This window comes from Hibiscus syriacus, unplaced genomic scaffold, assembly GCF_006381635.1.
Source record: "Hibiscus syriacus cultivar Baekdansim isolate YM2019G1 unplaced genomic scaffold, ASM638163v2 tig00111303_pilon, whole genome shotgun sequence".
Lineage (NCBI taxonomy): Eukaryota > Viridiplantae > Streptophyta > Magnoliopsida > Malvales > Malvaceae > Hibiscus > Hibiscus syriacus.
Genome location: NW_024063049.1, coordinates 688,149 through 707,131, shown reverse-complemented (window position 1 = coordinate 707,131; position 18,983 = coordinate 688,149). Strand labels below are relative to the sequence as shown.

The following is an 18,983-nucleotide window of genomic DNA, read 5'->3' as shown; positions in this document are numbered from 1 at the left end:
TCCTTTAAATCAAATCTCAAGCAGTCTTCCCACTTCCGCCTTGGTCGTCTTCTCCTTCTGGCACCGTCGACTGTAATCGACTCCACCCTCCTGACCGCATCCGATGGTTTTCGCCTAAAGACATTCCCAAACCACCGTAGTCTTCCCTCCCTCAATTTTTCGGGTATAGACACCACCCCCAATGACATCCTAATAGCAGAGTTTGGTGTCATGTCCCACAGAGTCCTACCATATGCCCATCGAAGCATTCTCATTTCTGCTGCCTCCATCCTCCTTACGTGATCCTTCTTGATTGCCCAACATTCTGATCCATACAGCAACGCTGGTCTTATTGCCATTCTATAAAATTTTCCCTTAAGTTTTAGAGGCACCTTCTTGTCACACAAAACTCCGGTAGCAGCCCTCCACTTTAGCCATCCCGCCTTTATACGGTGTGTAACGTCATCATCCACACCCCCATCTTTATGTATCATAGACCCTAGGTACTTGAAACAATCCTTTGAGGGGAGAACGTGTCATTCTATGCATACTTCTACATCTTCATCGTTTTGGTTCCCACTAAAGTTTGAACATAAATACTCAGTCTTTTCAATATTGATCACTAGACCTTTTTCTTCCAAAGCAGTCTTCCAGGTAGCCAGTCTACTATTCAGCTCAGTCCTTGTTTCAACAACTAGGACAATGTCGTCAGCGAAAAGCATACACCATGGGACACCGTCTGGTGTCGCACAGTAGATGTCGTCCATAATCAAGGCGAAGATGTAAGGGCTAAGAGCCGACCCCTGGTGGAGTCCGATTTCCACCGGGAATGGCGCGGTGTCGCCAACTGTAGTCCTGACGTATGAAGTAGTTCTACAGTACATATCACGAATCACCCATATATAAGCAGTTGGGATCCGTCTCGTTTCCAAGGTCTTCCATATTGTATCGCGGGGAACGCTATCATACGCCTTCTCAAGTTCAATGAATGCCATGTGAAGATCTCTATTTTTTCCCTATATTTCTCCATAAGCCGTCGAAGAAGATGAATCGCCTCCGTAGAAGACCTACTTGGCATAAAGCCAAATTGGTTTTCCGAAACCCTAGTAATCTGTCTCAACCTAGCTTCTATCACCCTTTCCCATATCTTCATGGTATGGCTGAGTAGTTTAATACCTCTGTAGTTGCCACAACGTTGGGGATCTCCTTTATTCTTATAGATTGGTATCACCGTAGATTGTCTCCACTCATCTGGCATCTTGGTAGTCTATAAAATAATATTAAAGATATTGGTCAACCACTTAACTCCCTCTCCTCCTAGGGCCAACCATACAGTGATAGGAATTTGATCTGGACCGACAGCTTTGTCCTTCCCTATCTTTCTAAGAGCCATTTTGACTTCCTCAAACCCAATACTACTTGTAGGGCAGTCATTGATCGTAGTATGATGGTCGGTTGACCCATCAACGGTATTATCTCTACATGGAGAGGCACCGTCATTAAATAAGCCAAAGAAGTAACTATCTCTACATGCGAAAAGAAAAAATGTTAGTGAAAATAAAATAATAATTAAATACAAATATTAAATCAAATCATGAATAAAATAGGGGTTAGATTGACAATAATCAAAGTTAAACATTAAAACTAAATTACAAAGAAATGGATTATGTTACATGGTGCATCAAAGATAGGGGAACCAAGAGAAGAATTTAACCACGATATTCGAAGGGCTATGTAGGCAATTTACCCAAAAAAATCAATAAAACCAAAACTGACATTTTCATTCATTTGTGTGAGTGCTTCTTCCTTCTTCCTTCTCCCTTCATCAACTTGTGTGAGTTTCACGAGACATGAACAACAGGTGGTCCTGGATCCAACATGCAAGCCATCCACATCATCAACTTTGGTGATCGGTTCGCCCGAGCACTCCGCGTATGAGCTACACGAAATAGTGGTTCCTTATCTCCACGCATGTAGCTAATTTGGGTCCTCTAAAACCTTTGGCCATCACGATGGGGTCTCTTTGAACCCTTACCACAGTTGTTGAGGTCTCATCATTGGGAGAAGATAGTGGAGTGGTCGTTTTGGGGTCGATGAGGTTTGGGAGATAAAAGGTCGAGGGATTTTTTAAGAGTTTAAAAAAGCATTTCCGGGCTTTGAGTTTCGAATCGAATGTTAGAGAAGGGAAATGAAGGGTTCTGGTCTACTTTAGGGTTGTTTAGCTTGCTCTGCAGCCGATGAACGAGATCGAATAGGCATCTGTGAGGAGATAGCAGCGTGAGTTGAGTCTGGGGTGAGAGAATAAACAAAAAATGGGAAATGTTTCCTCCCTTTTTTGAACTTCCCTTGCATCTTACCATTTATGAACATCCCCTCAAAGCCAACAACATTAATCCCAAGGGATTGAAGAGAAGAAACGGCAACTTGAAGGACTTGTTTGCGTCGACCCATGATAGCCACGGAAGCTTCATGTTTCTCGAACTAAGTAGAGATCCCCCTAAAGTTTTGTTTGGAAAATAGAATATATAGAGATTGAGAGCCACCTCCAAAATGGCCCCGAATCATGAAGCAAGTGTCCCACGTCCATTAGTTATGTATGGAGTTGAAGCTAATGTGGTGGAAGTAGTAGAGGTTGTTGGGTAGTGTTTGTGAGAAAATGCCAATGGAAATGGGGTAGTGGGTTATGATTAGTTTTTTTACTTTGGCTTTAATGGGTGTTGGATATTGGGCCCGAATAAAAACTGGGGTCTACAGTGAGCAAAGAAAGCCAGCTCGGAATCTTGGCATTGCCCCTCCATCCTGTCACCTTGAGCTCCTTCAGATTAGGATGGGGCTGGAGGTCTTCAAGTGACTTCTCTTCATCATCTGTAGTGGCGCCCAAATGTAAAACCAATGAGTGCAAATGTTGCTTCTCTTTCAAATTAGCAGCCCTGGACTCCTCTTTTGCATTTTTCACAGATCCCAAATTTATTATTCTTAGCTCTCCCCTTAAGTTGTTAAGCCCAACCAATTCACTTTGATCTGCAGCAGCGGCACCATGGAAACCAAGTTTATGACAACCAGCACACGCAAGATGGCTAATATTCACTAATTTTTAAATCTTCTTTGGCAATTCTTCAAGCCGGAAACAATTGTCAAGTTTCAGCACTTGCAAATTTTGCATCTCGCAAATATTATCTGGGTGGATCTTAAGATCACTCCAAGAGAGATCGAAGTACCTCAAATGTTTCAACTTATGAATGGAGCATGGAACTGTATCAAAATTTAAATGATGAAATTCCAACACAAGCAAGTACCTACAATTAGAAATTATAAAATCCCAAGTTGCGTCTTTCATATATCGACCTCTATGGTTAGGAAAGTTTAACAAAGTTCGCAACCTCTTTCCCTTAAATGAAGGAATTAGTGAAGGGTACTATTGTTTTCACATCAAAAACATCGGAAACACAAACCCACATCCTCAACTCAAAATGATCTTTAACCCTTTCATGATTATAGACAAACTGCGCCAACGCAGTCTTTCCCAAGCCTCCAATCCCCACAATTGGAACGATAATAACATTCTCTTCGCTTTGAAACTCTATGTCTAGCAAGAGTTTTAGAAGAGTTTTTTTTTTATCATCTTCCCTCCCTATTATCTCATATTAACGCACAAAAGAGTGCGTCTGCTGCCTCCTTTCGTCCACCGCAGGATGGTCACGCTGTACCAAGTTTAACCCATTGGTCTGACTTTGAATGGAAGCAAATCTGGCCTTGATGGCCTTGATTTTACGTCCCATTTTGAGACCGTAAGCAAACTGGTTTGAGCTTGAGAAGAAAGCACGTACCTCTTTAGTAAGTTCATTCCCATTCATCAGATGCTTTCGTAAAGCTTCGGTAGAAAAATCATCTATAGAGCATATTTCAGCTTTCCAAGCCAATCTTTGACGAGATTGCTGGTCACCGATCGTTCTTCTGCGTCAAGAAGCACAACTTTGATTGCAGAGACGATGCTTTTGAGGTCGTCGAGGTCATCTTTGAAATTCCAGCACAGTCCGATTCGAGAGAGGGCAAGGGAACTCAGTTTAGTAATGTGCCCTGCAGCGATGTCGAAAGCAATTGCTTCGGCCATGGATCGTTGAAACTGAAATCAAGGCGAAAGTGTTTGATTATTTGCAAGAGGAAGTGTGAAATGATTGGAATGAAACGCAGGTTTAATTACCCAGAAATAAATAACAAATGTAGAACAATTAATATGGACAACCCTTGCATGAAATAGACGACTACGCACTGTGAAACTCATTAATATTTTCTATTTCTATTTCTATTATTTATTAATATTGTAATTTTTCTTATTATAATACCATATTTTTTAATTATTATAATTTCTATCTATATAATAATAATTTTCTATTTTTAAAGTTAATTGCATTATATATCCTCAAAGTATGATCCTCATTTTAAATTGGTTTCTAAACTTTTTAATGTTCCAATTTTATCCCTAAACAATGATCATCATTCTAAATCAATCCTCAAACTTTAATTTATCCCCAAACTATGACATTCATTCTAAATTGATCTCTAAACTTTTTAAACATTCCAATTTCATCCCAATTTAGAATGTGTATACTGATCATATCCCTTGTTAATAAAATAATTAGGCCAAGTTATATTATTATATGTTTTTCTTTAAAAAAATAGTTTAAACTATGGTTGAAACTAATTACATATTTGGATGAATTTGGGAATGAAACTGGAATATTCAAAAGTTTGAGGACCAATCTAGAAAGAGGGTCATAGTTTAGGGATGAAATTAGAATGTGCAAAACTTTAAGGATTAATTTAGAATGAGAGTCATAATTTGAGAATGAAATTAAAATATTTAAAAGTTTAAGGATTATTTAAAATGAAATTATAGTTTGAGGACATATGATACAATTAATTTTGTTTTTTATTTTTTATTTTTTTAATCTTTTTAATAAATCTTCCAAAATACGTGTTTGATCATGGACACCTTTCACGTGAAGAAAAAAGTTAGTGACTGAGTTACCACGTAAGACAAAGAAACATCCTATAACAAACGCCTTTTAAAGACGCTACTAGCAGAACACCCCTTTACCGGTTTACCTTACGTGACAAAAAATATAAATTTCAATATAAAATAAATATTAATTTGAGAATTAATTCAAAAAAAATGTTGATATTTAAGAAAGGAGGAGTCCTTTTAGCCTTTTAGGCTCCGTAATAAAGCAAAGAAGGGCCCTTTGGCATCAAATGTAAAAAATTACGCTTTTATATATATATATATATAATGTTCATGACCATTCCAAGAAATTTCCTATCATTTTTTACAATTGAAATGTTCTTTCGTTTTGATATCAACCAGTATTTTCAAAAAGATACACTAATATGCTCACCCCGACACACATACCTACCTCTCTCTATATATACCATACTTGCAAGCAACCGCACTCGTGACCTTTAGCTTTAAGAGGGCAAATCAGTTGAAAAGTATCTTCGAAAGTGGTTTTTCATTTGTGGGGAGAGAAGCTTCTCTCCCGACAATTTTCTGGTTGTTTCACCAGCATATAAACCCCCACCCGCAGGTTGCATATATGGAAGTAAGAGCCTGGAACGAGAAACAAAAACGCACTCTACTACCCGAGAGAATACCCAAGATTCAACTTTTCCTAATGCAGATGTGAAGGTTACCGTCTTTTTCCAATCATCAACGAGCTGCCTACAGCCATTCACTTCTTCACTACCCATTGCAGAGTTGTAGACTTTACTTCACGCCTCCATCAAACTCTGCAGGCTGTGCAATTTCGACTCAAGTCGGATGAATTGTTAAATAGTTGAGAAATGATCTCCCTCAGCACTATGGCATTCGATAGCCAGAAGGTTAACCTTAAAAATACACCAGCAGAAAACTATGGGATTGTTTACGCAGTTCGGTGTCACACCTACATCTGCGGGGCCTTGCCAAGAAAAAAAATCACTATTGAACTCATAGTACAAGATACATTTAGTATAAGTTCTCATACAACTTTTTCTACTAGACGTGGTATCATGTATGTATAAAAATCTTTACAAAGAAAAATATAATCCCAAAAATGCATCATAAAAGAAAACTTCTTGGTGAGTAGATTTGCTGCTTCTCAAGCTCATGAAGAAGTTGTTTTTAAGTAGTTTTGATCAGGGTTTCAAATCGCTGTCGCGGTCGTGTTTTTGGTCATTTCGGGTTTACCGTGATTGTGGCCGTCGCAGGCGCTATTATAGATCCGTCGTGGGCGCTATTAGGCGCTATTGCAGGTGTAGCGGGTAACTCGGACGGCGGTGAAACCACTATTTTGCGGGTGCTATCACATTTTCGGACCGTGATTTAAAACCTTGGTTTTGATGTTCCAAATGCATGGAGGATTGCAGCCCTTTATGAGGCTCTAATCAATTTCGTATGTGCAACAATAATGAACCTGCAAGTTATAAGTAATGAAACAGCTATCAATCTCACCTCCCAATATTCTGAAGCTTCAACAAGGAACTTTGCTGAAATTCCAACCAGCTAAAAGGATGCCCCTGCATCAAAGAATGTTGCCAACTTCATTTTTCTTTAGGGATTCCTGATCTTACTTTAACAGCCCAACTCTGATCAAATTTACTCACCTGAAGAGGGCACTACTTGAACTCACATCTTCCAAGACTATGGCGGTGTCATCTGAGACGTGTACAATTTGGTCACCATTTATGTCAATTTTATTGAATCAATCGAAAGTTACAAGGAAATTTATGTCATTTTCATATGATCATTGAAAAGCAGAGCATGGAGTAGAAGCATGTTGAAAATAAACAATCCACAAGATTAGCATTGCAAGCTTCTTAGTCATGTCCGCATCACCTTAGGTACATCATAAGAAAGCCTTGTCAGTTTTCCTGCAAAGAGAATATGATAATAATGGCGAAATGATTAGTGATACTTGTTGTTGGATTATTTTGAACTCGAGTAGTAAAGAATTGGGTGATATTGATTACCTTCCGGAATAAATTTATTTGGTATGAAGTGCAATTTCAAAGGAATGCAGAGGGCCTTTGCTTCAGTGACAAATTCTGAATAAATCTTCGACCCAGGAGCAAATAAACAAGTGGATTTCATGGCATCAGCTTTTGAAGAATGTATGTCTTCCATTAAACTCATGCTGACAAAAAGGAACATTCATTATCAGACAACTGCAATTCTGAGATTCTTATCATTTAAAAGCGTTAAGCAAAAAGATAACTATTACCACTTTTTCTGCATATAAATTCTTCAAGTACTCAAATGCTCTACTTTAGGTCTTGCACATAATCCCGAAGATAGAAATCAAGTAAGCCATATTCACATGCTGAAAATAGATAAGACAATATATTGTTATAAAAGTGAAGAAGAAATGAAAAGGATAGGAAGCACCAACTTCATTCACCTAAATGCTTGGGATGTGAGCAATCTTACGCCAATCGGCACCAATTTCCTTCCGACATCTTTCCTCCAACTCGGGAATTTCTTTCATATATAAGAATTCCAAATTGGTTAGGTAACGCATCTTATCCGGAAGCCATGTTAAATCGGGCAAATTAATGAGACGAAGCCATTCCAGATTTGTTAGATGTTGAAGCCACTCCGGAAGATGCCGATTGCCGACACTTTGGAATATTTTCCAAATGTACAACACGTAGGCTTGTATGATGTTGGAATATTTGTATGCCATCTGCAGATAGCTCCAGCTCCTTGCAGTTAATTATTTGAAGCGTTTCAAGGGAAGTGAGATGTTGGAACACAGGAAAGAGGGTCCTCAATCCATTGCAATTCTCAATTTGTAATGTTTTCAACTGAACAAGATGTTGAAGGGGGAAGGGGAAGAGTCAACCATCTGAGGGAAATAATTGATCTCCAAATGAGACAGATTCTTAAGGAGTTCCCATTGCATGCCTTCTAAATCAAGCTCCTTGCAGTCATGTATTGTTAACCTTTTGAGACCGGTCAACTGTTGCAGACACCCAGATAAAGACTTTAGCCAAAGCCAAGAAACACTACGCCATTGTTTGAGAGAAGTCATATTTTGCAGGCACTCATCTAGCATGTTTGTGTCCATTTCCTCAATATTCTCCAAAGCGAAAGATTTCAATTTGGAGAGAGGAAGAGAAGAGGTTGATGGAGTTGTACTAATGATGTTCATCTGAATGGTCTGCTTCAAAGGCCTTGAACTGGTGTTGATCAAGGTTAGGACCTCATCGAGTGATGGATACAACGGCATTGAAGTCAAAGGGCAATCTTCAATATGTAAACTGGAAATGCAAGGAAATGCCATAGTTGATGTTCCTTCTTGGTTATGATCATCAATCGGCCTTTCCCTCCACCAACTCTTTATATTTGGACATTGCTTTAGGCTAAGATACCTAAGCGATTGGAAAATGACTCTGATTCTCCTTGTCCTCCACTGGGGTCACTATAGTCCATGTACTCCACCTCACTTAACTTTTCAATCCGCAGCTGTTGAAGATGAGGCAATGTAGCAAAGGAAGGGAGATGTTTAAATTTCCTGGAACTAAATATTCGAATATAGACCAGACTTGTGAGCAAAGAAAGCCAGCTCGGAAACTTGGTATCACCCTTCCATCCAATCACATGGAGCTCCTGCAAATTAGAATGGGGCTGGAGGTCTTCAGGTGACCTCTCTTTATCATCTTCTTCACCGCTCCATTATAGAACCAATGATTGCAAATGTTGTTTCTCTTGCAAATTAGCAGCCCTAAACTCCTCTTTTGCATTTTTCACCAATCCCAAGTTTCTTATTTTTAGCTTTCCCCTTAAGTTGTTAAGCCCACTCAATTCACTTAGATCAGCAGCATCACCACCATGGGAATCACGGTTATCCACCACAAACAGGCTTAACGTCTGAAGTGAAGTCAGCTTCCCTATTCACGTGGCATTTGGGTTAAGCTATTACAGTGATCACGCGCAAGATGAGTAAGATTCACCAAATTTTCAATCTTCTTTGGCAGTTTTTCAAGCCCCCAACATTCGTCAAGTTTCAACACTTGTAAATTTTGTATCTTGAAGATACTCTTAGGGAGGATATTAAGATTTCCATTCCAAGAGAGATCAAGATACCTCAAATGTTTCAGTTTAAATGGATCCTGGAACTGTATTAAGACGTAAAACATCCAATTCTAACGCACACAGACTTCTACAGTTTGAAATTATTAAATCCCAAATTTTCTCATTCATATTTCGATCTTGAAAGTTAGGAAATTGTAACAAAGTTCGTAACTTCTTTCCCTTAAACAAAGGCAATAGTGAAAGCTTAATTGATATGTGTCGGCAATTTCCATCAACCACAATGTACTTGAATTTGAGTCTAAAATACTACTCGTTCTCCCTGCTACTAACTCAGCAAGATCATGTATTAAATCATGCACTTTACATGTCATTTTCTGATACTCATATCCTTCTACTTCTTGAAAGAAACTTCTTTCAGCAAAATCTTTAAAATACCCAAACCCAATCTCTTCAAGAGATTGGTTCGAATTTGATCGCTTTACAAAATCTTGTTCAATCCAGAGTTGAACAAGTGTTGGTACATTAATTTTATGATCTTTTGCGTACAGTCTGCAATAAGCAAAGCAATGCTTCAAATGGTATGGGAGATGGTCATAACTCAAGTGCAGGCGTAATAATTTCACCATCTTTTTGAGATATACAGCAAGTTCATTATCTTTTGAAAGAACGCCACTCATTCTCAGTTTCTTTAATGGATAGCGTACTAGCTATAGTCCTTGTGACTAAGGGAACCCCACCACACTTTTTTGCAATCTGCTTTCCTACTTCCAGAAAGGCTGGATTTGTTGAGTCTGCAGATCTTTGCTCAAATGCTATTTCTTTGAACAAAGACCAAGCATCATCATCAGACAAGGCTTCCAAAACATGGGGTTGACATTTACTAGTAATCTTTTCTACTCTATGGGAGTGAGTAGTTACTATTACCTTCCTCTAGTCCCACCCATCAATAACTTCTTTAAGTTGAACCAATGTTCTCCCTCTTCGTTCCAAACATCATTCAAAACAAGCAAGTATTTTTTTTCCCATCAATTTTATTACGAAGTTGATTTTGCAATTGGTCTATCTCAAGATTTTGATCCGGCTTGATTAGTCGCGGATTTGATAATGTTTGCTACTATTGTTTTCACATCAAAAACATCAGAAACAGAAACCCACATTCCTCAACTCAAAATATCTTTAATTATATCATGATTAAAGATAAACTGCGCCAACGCAGTTTTTCCCAAGTCTCCAATCCCCACAATTGGAACGATAATAACATTCTCTTCGCTTTGAAACTATCTATCTAGCAAGAGTTTTAAAAGAGCTGTTTTATCACCGTCCCTCCCTATTATTTCATCTTTATGCACAAAAGAGTGTGTTTGTTGCCTCCTTTTGGCCATGAAAGGGGCTTCCACAGGAAGGCCACTCTCTACCAACTTTAACTCACTGGTCTGACTTTGAATGGGAGCAAATCTGGCCTTAATGGCCCTGATTTTACCACCCATTTTGCGACCATAAGCAAACTGGTTTGAGCTTGAGAAGAAAACACGTACCTCTTTGATCAGCTTGTTCCCACTCATTAGATCCTTCCGCAAGGCTTCAGTGTGGACATCATCAAACAAGTCTTCCGCATCATATAGTGCATCTTTCAGCTCATGAAGCCAAACTTTGACAACATTGCTGGTCACCGATCGCTCTTTTGCGTCAAGAAGCACAGCTTGGATTCTGATGACAGTGCGTTTGAGATCGTCAAGGTCATTGTAACCCCCTCATATCAATGCGGGTGGCCGATCCGATCTAGGGTGTCGTATTAGGTCTACCAGAACGACACACCGTAAAAGTAAAATTCCCCAATATTCATAAATAAACAAATTTCAGTAATACAAATTACAATCTCATGCCCCTAATCACATGCACCGTATTCCACAAGCAACGCCCAGAAAAGAAAAATCACTATTGAACTCACAGTACTGGATACATTTAGCATGAATTCTCCTCAAACAACCTTTCCTACTAGACATTGTGTAAACACTCTTTGCAAAGAAAAAGACAATCCCGAAATCGCATCACAAAAGAAAACTTGGTGGTGAGTAGACTTGATGCCTTGTCATGAACTTGATGAAGTTGTTTATGAGTAGATTTGATGTTCCAAATGCATGGAGGGTTGCCTCCCTTTATAAAATCTCTAATAAAGCCGACATGTCTCATCAATTTCGTATGTGCAATAACGATGAACCTGCAAGTTCTCAATATGTTAAGATTTATCTAGTTTAGATCGACATCGTCAGAAAGTAGAAGCATTTACTCTGTTACTAAACTACTTCATATTCTGTGCACCAATGGTGGCCAACCACAAAGCCGTTGCCTATGTTTTTCCGGTGCGAGTTTTCCTGAAAACAGAATGTGATAATGGTGAAATGATTAAATGACACTTGCTTTTGGATTACTTTTAACTCAGTAGTAAAGAATCGGGTGATATTGATTACGTTGAGGAAGAAATTTATTTGGTATGAAGTGAGATTCCAAAAGAAAACAGAGGGCCTCTCTGTTCCCATCACAAAATTAGACTTGAATAAATCTTCAACCCATGAATAAATAAATGATAGATATCGTTTTGCTATTAAAATAATTTTGGTTTCTTAATAAGTAAAAAATGAGAATAGTGTAGAGAAGCAGGGTAGATCCACAGGGATTTTGGTGTTTTTGATTTAGTGGACTTTTTGCTTTAGAAGAAGATAGAATTTTAGATAAATATAAAAAGATAAGAAAAAAATAATTAAATAAATAATTACATATAAATTGTTTAAAATGGAAGATAAGTATAAAATAATAAAATAAATAAGTAATAACTATAAGATAAAGATAAAGATAAAATGGGGGAGTTTTTAAATTGTCTAAAGAAAATAAAATGTGATAAAGATTAAATAAACAAATAAATAAATAAAATAAATTGAGATAAAGAAGACTCATGGTAAAAACTACCTCAGGCTTCAGTTTTGCCTCAAATTCCTCGGATCATCGAAATAGATATTTATTTCAAGATTCACGTCGGCTACTTGTCCATAAGGACAATTCCTTGTGTCTATGCTTTGTATACCGAATATCCAAGAGCACTCTTAAATTTCGGTTTTTGAGTTGATCTAAGCAACAATAATGTTGTAGATCTTAAAACGTTGAAGTTTGAAAAGATGCCGACTCGGATTATGTTGTTTCAACAATAACTGATTCCTATCTCAATTTCTTCTTAGCAAACAATTTTGCTAAGAGTGTTTACAGGAAGTCGAATGTGGTTCACTAGTGGATATATAAATGGGTAGGCTTTTTGGAAAAGTGGGTTTATCCTAGGTGCCCCTATCACATTAAAACATTACATTCAACATGTAGTCTCAATATGCATTGTGATTACAAGTTTTAGAATATCCTAATTAGTCCGACACACTCAAATCAAACAATGAGCAAGAAAGAAAATGTATGTTCGTTTAGGCTCGAATCTTACAAGAAAAGTTTACATGCACTGAGTCAAGTTCATCTCCATCAACAAAATCATGAAATAACTATACTCAACAAAAAATTCACCAGCTATACCAATCACCATCATACAAATTAAATTCGATCAAAACATGGTCACAATCCAAAAGGAAACAAGAGTATAAAATGAAGTTCAACCAATGATCCCAGCACATCAATATCAGAATATCTCAATTTCAAACAATCAAACAAGTCAAGGAAAATTTTTTTGACATGCTTATCATTCCCCCTCACTTAATCCATTTTGTCCCAAAACGTATATCAAATTAAAAAACATAGAGAGAGAAAATGAATACTCCCCGGTCTAGTGGCGATTGCGGCCACGAACACGTCGAGACCCCGGGTGAAGGTAAGAAAGAACCTCGGCAAGGTTGGCTTCAATAGTGTCAAGGTGACCAGACACACCTTGCATCTCGGCTCGCATATCAAAATAAATAATTAAATTCTATCGGTAAATAAACTATGAATATAATGAATAAAGTATACAGATAAAATTAGAACCCTAACTGCACGCATTCTAGTTCTCTTAGGGTATCCATATGGCTCTAGAGAGGTGGGCTTACTACATTCTCTATATGAAGTTTGGATCTAGAAGTAAAGGTACTCGAATTGTCTTTGTCGGTGCCCCTTGGACGAGCCAGACCTTTAATCCTCAACCATTATAGGCTAAAACGGATCAAGTTTCAGCACACAATAGTCAAGTTTCAGCACTTGCAAATTTAGTAACTTGGAAATACTCTTCGGGAGGATCTTAGGATCTTTATTCAAAGAGAGATCAAGGTACCTCAGATGTTTCAATTTATGAATGGAGCGTGGAACTATATCAAGATCTAACCAATCCAAATCTAACACCCGCAAACACCTACAGTTTGAAATTATTAAATTCCAAATCGTCTCACTCCTATTTCTATTTTCAGGGTAAGGAAAGGGCAACAAAGTTCGTAACTTCCTTCCCTTGAACGAAGGAAATATTTGAAAATCAATTGTTATATGACGACATATTTCATCAACCTCACTTGTATTTGAATTTGAACCTAAAATACCACTCTCTCTCCCTGCTACTGATTCAGCAAGATCATGCATTAAATCATGCATTTTACATGTCATTACCCCGTTTACATATTCTTCTATCTCTTGAAAGAAACTTCTTTCTGCTAAGTCTTTAAAATAATCCAACCCAATCTCTTCGAGAGATTGATTTGGCTCTAATTGCTTTACAAAACCTTGTGCAATCCAAAGTTGAACAAGTGTATGTACTTGGATTCTATAATCTTTTGGGTACAGTCTGCAATAAACAAAGCAATGCTTCAAATGGACTGGAAGATGGTCATAACTCAGCTTGAGCGTAGGTAAAATTTCACCATCTTTTTGAGATATTCTAGCAAGTTCATTATCTTTGAAAGAACACCACTCTCTTTCAGTGTCTTTAATGGATAGCGCACTAGCTATAGTCTTTATGACTAAGGGAACCGCACCTTTCCAAAATCTGCGTTCCTATTTCCAAAAAGAATGGATTTGTTGAGTCCGCATATCTTTGCTCAAATGCTATTTGTTTGAACAAAGACCAAGCGTCATCATCAGACAAGCCTTCCAAAACATAGGGTTGACATTTACTAGTAACCTTTGCTACTCTATGAGAGCGAGTAGTTACTATTATTCTACTTCCTCTAGTCCCACCCATCAGTAACTTCTTTAAGCTAAACCATTGTTCTCCCTCCTCGTTCCAAATATCATCTAAAACAAGCAAGTATTTTTTCCCATCAATTTTATCTCGAAGCTGTGTTTGCAATTGATCCATCTCGAGATTTTGATTGGGTGCTTGATGAGTCACGGATTTGATAATGTTTGCCACTATTGTTTTCACATCAAAAACATCGGAAACACAAACCCACATCCTCAACCCAAAATGATCTTTAACCCTTTCATGATTATAGACAAACTGCGCCAACGCAGTCTTCCCCAACCCTCCAATCCCCACAATTGGAACGATGATAACATTCTCTTCACTTTGAAACTCTTTTTCTAGCAAGAGTTTTAGAAGAGCTGCTTTATCACCGTCCCTTCCTATTATTTCTTCTTTACCCACAAAAGAGTGTGTCTGCCGCCTCCTTTTGGCCGTGAAAGGAGTTTCCACGGGAAGATCACGCTCTACCAACTTTAACTCACTGATCTGACCTTGAATGAAAGCAAATCTGGCCTTGATTTTACCACCCATTTTGAGACCATAAGCAAACTGGTTTGAGCTTGAGAAGAAAACACGTACCTCTTTCGTTAGCTTGTTCCCACTCATCAGGTCCTTCCGCAAGGCTTCAGTCTGGACATCATCCAGCAAGTCTTCCGCGTCATACAGTGCATCTTTCAGCTCATGAAGCCAAACTTTGACAACATTGCTGGTCACCGATCGCTCTTCTGCGTCAAGCAGCACAGCTTGGATTCTAGCGATGGTGCGTTTGAGATCATCGAGGTCATCTTTGAAATTCCACAACTGTCCTATTTGAGAGAGAGCGATGGAGCTCAATTTGGTAATGAGCCGTACGGCGATGTCGAAAGCAATTGCTTCAGCCATTGGTGGTTGAAACAGAAAGAAGGCAAAGGTGTTAGGTTGTTTGCAAGAGGAGATGAAATGAAAGAGAAAATATCCTCGGTGACCAAAAATCTCATATAATATACGATTTTAACCAATTTTTTTCGGATTTATCAAAATGACCAACAAAATCGCAATGCGATTGCTAATTCGCAACGTGATCTCCATTATCGCAAATTCGCGTTGTATTTTCGCAATGCGATAGTTGAAAATCGCGTTGCGATGGTCTACAGTATCGTTGCGATTTTCCCAATTCGCAATGCGAATAAGTAAATCGCAACGCGAATTGGGAAAATCGCAACGCGAATAAGTAAATCGCAACGCGAATTGGGAAAATCGCAATGCGATACTTACTATCGCAATGCGATAATACAAAATCGCAACGAGATACTTACTTTTGCAACGCGATACTGACTTTCGCAACGCGATTTACATAATCGCAATGCGATTTTCAAAGCGCCATTAGTATCCTGGCCAAGTATTTTATTTTTAAATTCCAAACATGAATATTAATATATTGGAACACTGAACTGTCCACAGTATATCCCGTAATCGCAACTCATAACATAAAACCTAAAATCACAACTCAGTCCCATCTCCATCTCTCACTCTCTCACCCATCTCCGACGAAATCCGTCCCCATCTCCGGCGAAATCCGTCTATCTAAATCTCTCAGAGCCACCCTCACAATCAGAAATGGAAAATCAACCAAATCAACCAACGAGGGTTAGTTTTTTTAATTATTTTCTTTTTGAAATTTTTGCATTATTATTAGGTTTTTCATATTGAAATTGATGATAAGTTTACTGGTAATTTCAATAATAGATTAACCATTTCACTTAGATTGCTTATTAAATCAACCAAGAATCGCAACGCGAAATGCAAATCGCAACGCGATTTAGTTTCGCGTTGCGATTCTCTCGTTGCGATAGTCATTTTCGTGTTGCGATTACTTCACAGTGTTGCATATTTAAGTTTGAAGAATAAACTACTACTATTTATGTTTATTATTGTTTTTGGTATATCTTCACAGTGTAGTTTTTGGTATATCTAATTTAGTATGTTTATTGTTTTTGTAGAACTTTTATTCGGCTCAATTGACCTTGAGAAATAAAGTCAGCCTGGCCAAAACAATTGCGTCGAAGCTTTCACCTGCACAAAGAAAAATGTTTGAGGATACATGCTTCGGGCCATGGCTGAAAGTACAACATCCCGGTGGAGATGCGATGTTGACACACCTGTTTCTTCAAACCATGACTAGAGATCTACCAGAGACTATACAACGTCGTGATGAAGAGATATGGTTTGATTTTCCACCGGCGTATACGTGTTTTGGGCGGGAGGAGTTTTGCTTAATCACCGGTCTACGCTTCGGACACGATGATGTAGGTCGGTACACTAGACACATTACCCGCCCATCATGGCTATCCCGGGTTTTTCCTGAGCTGGAGAGGCCGAGTCTACACGTAGAAGACCTGACAAGATTTTTGAATAATAAAGATGGTTTTACTCGGATGGATGACGTCGACGTTGTCCGAGTATGCCTTCTAATTCTTTTGCATGCCGGCTTTTTAGGCAGAGAGGCCAGACAACCTATTCCAAATGATCTAATCAAATTGGTAGAAGACCTAAATGCGTGGAACCTGTTTCCGTGGGGCTCGTATTTATGGAAAGCTACATGGAATAAGTTATCGTCTGCCTTGGATGATCGAAAAAGTTTGCATGGCGATGGTTCCAAATACACTTTGACAGGCTTTATTTGGGCCTTTAAGGTAAGAATTTTTATATAATGTTTCCAAAATTATAAGTAATTATTTAACAATTACTAATGTTTGTTATTATATTGTTTGTAGATTTGGATATTTGAGGCCTTTCCCGCCATGAAGACATATGCAATAAAAACTTCAAATAATATTCCCAGGGCTATTTCCTGGAAGAGGAAACGAACCTTGCAATGGGAAGATTTACTACGGTATACGACAATAAATAATGTAAGTTAACATAAATACTACCATATGTTTATAAACAAGTTATTACTAGTACACATTTAACTTTGTTTGAGCTTTATATTGTTAGGAGGCCAACACTCCTCTACAGAGGCTGACACCCACGGAAGCTGAGCTTGCCACTGATTGGTGGCAAGCTAGTAAGCGTTTTTTTGATGGAACGGTTGATGAGCAGCCTCCACTTCGGGAGCCATCACCTCGCCCAGAGCTATCACCCCACCCAGAGCCATCATCTGATCGACCCGGCTATACACCTCCACAACGACAGCCATCACATATTCTGTCACATCATCGAGCCTCTTCTCCACCATCACCGCAAGATAGGCGACCGGCAAAGATGCCACGACGTTTATCTCCCTGTTCTCCACCTCCACCTCAACGGGATGAGTTAGGGGAGTTACGTGATGAGGTCAATGCCTTGCGTGAGGAGGTCGGTACTTTACGCAAAGACGATGGTGCATAGCGTGTTGAGGTGTCTACATTACGCGGTGAGGTAGCCGCTCTACGTGAGATGGTAGCATCGTTGCAGAATGAGGTTCATACTCTACGCAACGAGGTAAGTTTAAGATTTTTCATACTCGTAATTCATTCGGTTGCTGCCAATCTGTTTTTGTTAGTATTTGTTTTTGGTTTTGTTTTTGTCTTTTGGTTGAAGTAATGCAATCCATTCAAGTTTCAATTTGCAGAAGAAGAATAGTTTACTTTCGCAACACGAAATGACTATCGCAACGCGGAAATGGCTATCGCAATGCGAAATAAAAATCGCAACGACAAAATCGCAACGCGAAATGAAATCGCAACGACAAAATCGCAACGCGAAATGAAAATCGCAATGCGATTTGTGTTTCGCGTTGCGATTTTGTCGTTGCGATTTCATTTCGCGTTGCGATTTTGTCGTTGCGATTTTCATTTCGCATTGCGATAGCCATTTCCGCGTTGCGATAGTCATTTCGCGTTGCGATTTTAAGTTTCGTGTTGCGAAAGTAAACTATTCTTCTTCTGGAATGTTTATATATGTTGTCCTTTTAAATGTTATATAAGTGCTTACTTCTGGAATGTTATCTGAGTATTTTGTGAACTATGATAGAATAATGATTTGGGTGAATACAATGCTAGTTTGAAACATATTTGTCTTTGTTTAATATCATGTCTGTTTATTTACTGATTTATGTATTAATTTTTTTTAGCGGCCCGATAAGGTGGATGCTTTACGTCGGGTTTTCCTTGCACGACGGAGTTCACGCATCAGACGGCGTGGACGTGCTATTACGTCTCCGTTCACCCCAATGGTGCGAAGACTCCGCAAGAAGAAGTCCGACTCACCGGTCATCCCTCAAGAGTCCCCTCCAATCGTTCAAGAGGCCCCTATTCTCACTCAAGATTCCCCCCCCACCGTTCAAGAGGCCACTGTCATCGTTGAAGAGGTCCCTCCCACCATTCCAGAGCCCGATTCACATGGGGTAATATATCGAAGTATTGAGAAACCCCCACCGGTTCCGGACATGATGGATGAGAGTTGGCTCTCGTATGAGTTACCGGCTAGTACCCTTCCGGTATCTGAAGTGGAGAGGAGACAACTACCGGAAACAATTGTGGATAATACCCTTTGGGCTAAGACCGCAGTTGATTTTTATCTACATGAGCGGAGCCAAGGGTGTTACACTGACATCAGCAAACTCAACGATGAAATGTTTTTGTTGCTTGATCGGTCTTGGTGGGGTGTGCTATTAGGGGTTGAAGACAGTGGCTATTTGGATGGGGAGGTAAGACTATATTTGTCTATATATGATTTTGATTAATTTGTTTAAAAATTAATGTAATTCACTAATAT

General features: G+C 38.8%; 2 protein-coding genes and 1 long non-coding RNA gene across 3 annotated transcripts; all 3 read right to left on the bottom strand.

The window, feature by feature from the left end:
* Window positions 1–7,817: 7,817 nt before the first annotated feature.
* LOC120158061 lies at window positions 7,818–8,414 on the bottom strand. Its single transcript, XM_039168997.1, has 2 exons — window positions 8,166–8,414; window positions 7,818–8,135 (listed from the first exon to the last, which is right to left on the bottom strand). Exons 1-2 carry the CDS (start codon window positions 8,298–8,300, stop codon window positions 7,818–7,820), a joined length of 453 nt encoding a protein of 150 aa, XP_039024928.1. The 5' UTR covers window positions 8,301–8,414.
* A 278-nt stretch (window positions 8,415–8,692) lies between these two features.
* Window positions 8,693–15,172, bottom strand: LOC120158060 (putative disease resistance protein RGA3). The gene is made up of 4 exons (XM_039168996.1): window positions 14,184–15,172; window positions 9,795–9,940; window positions 9,417–9,601; window positions 8,693–8,907 (listed from the first exon to the last, which is right to left on the bottom strand). The coding sequence occupies exons 1-4, from the start codon at window positions 15,126–15,128 to the stop codon at window positions 8,693–8,695; spliced, it is 1,491 nt and encodes a 496-aa protein (XP_039024927.1). The 5' UTR covers window positions 15,129–15,172.
* On the bottom strand, window positions 10,889–11,807 carry LOC120158045. The gene is made up of 2 exons (XR_005519191.1): window positions 11,340–11,807; window positions 10,889–11,270 (listed from the first exon to the last, which is right to left on the bottom strand). It is a non-coding gene; the product is annotated as an uncharacterized LOC120158045 (long non-coding RNA).
* Window positions 15,173–18,983: the final 3,811 nt, after the last annotated feature.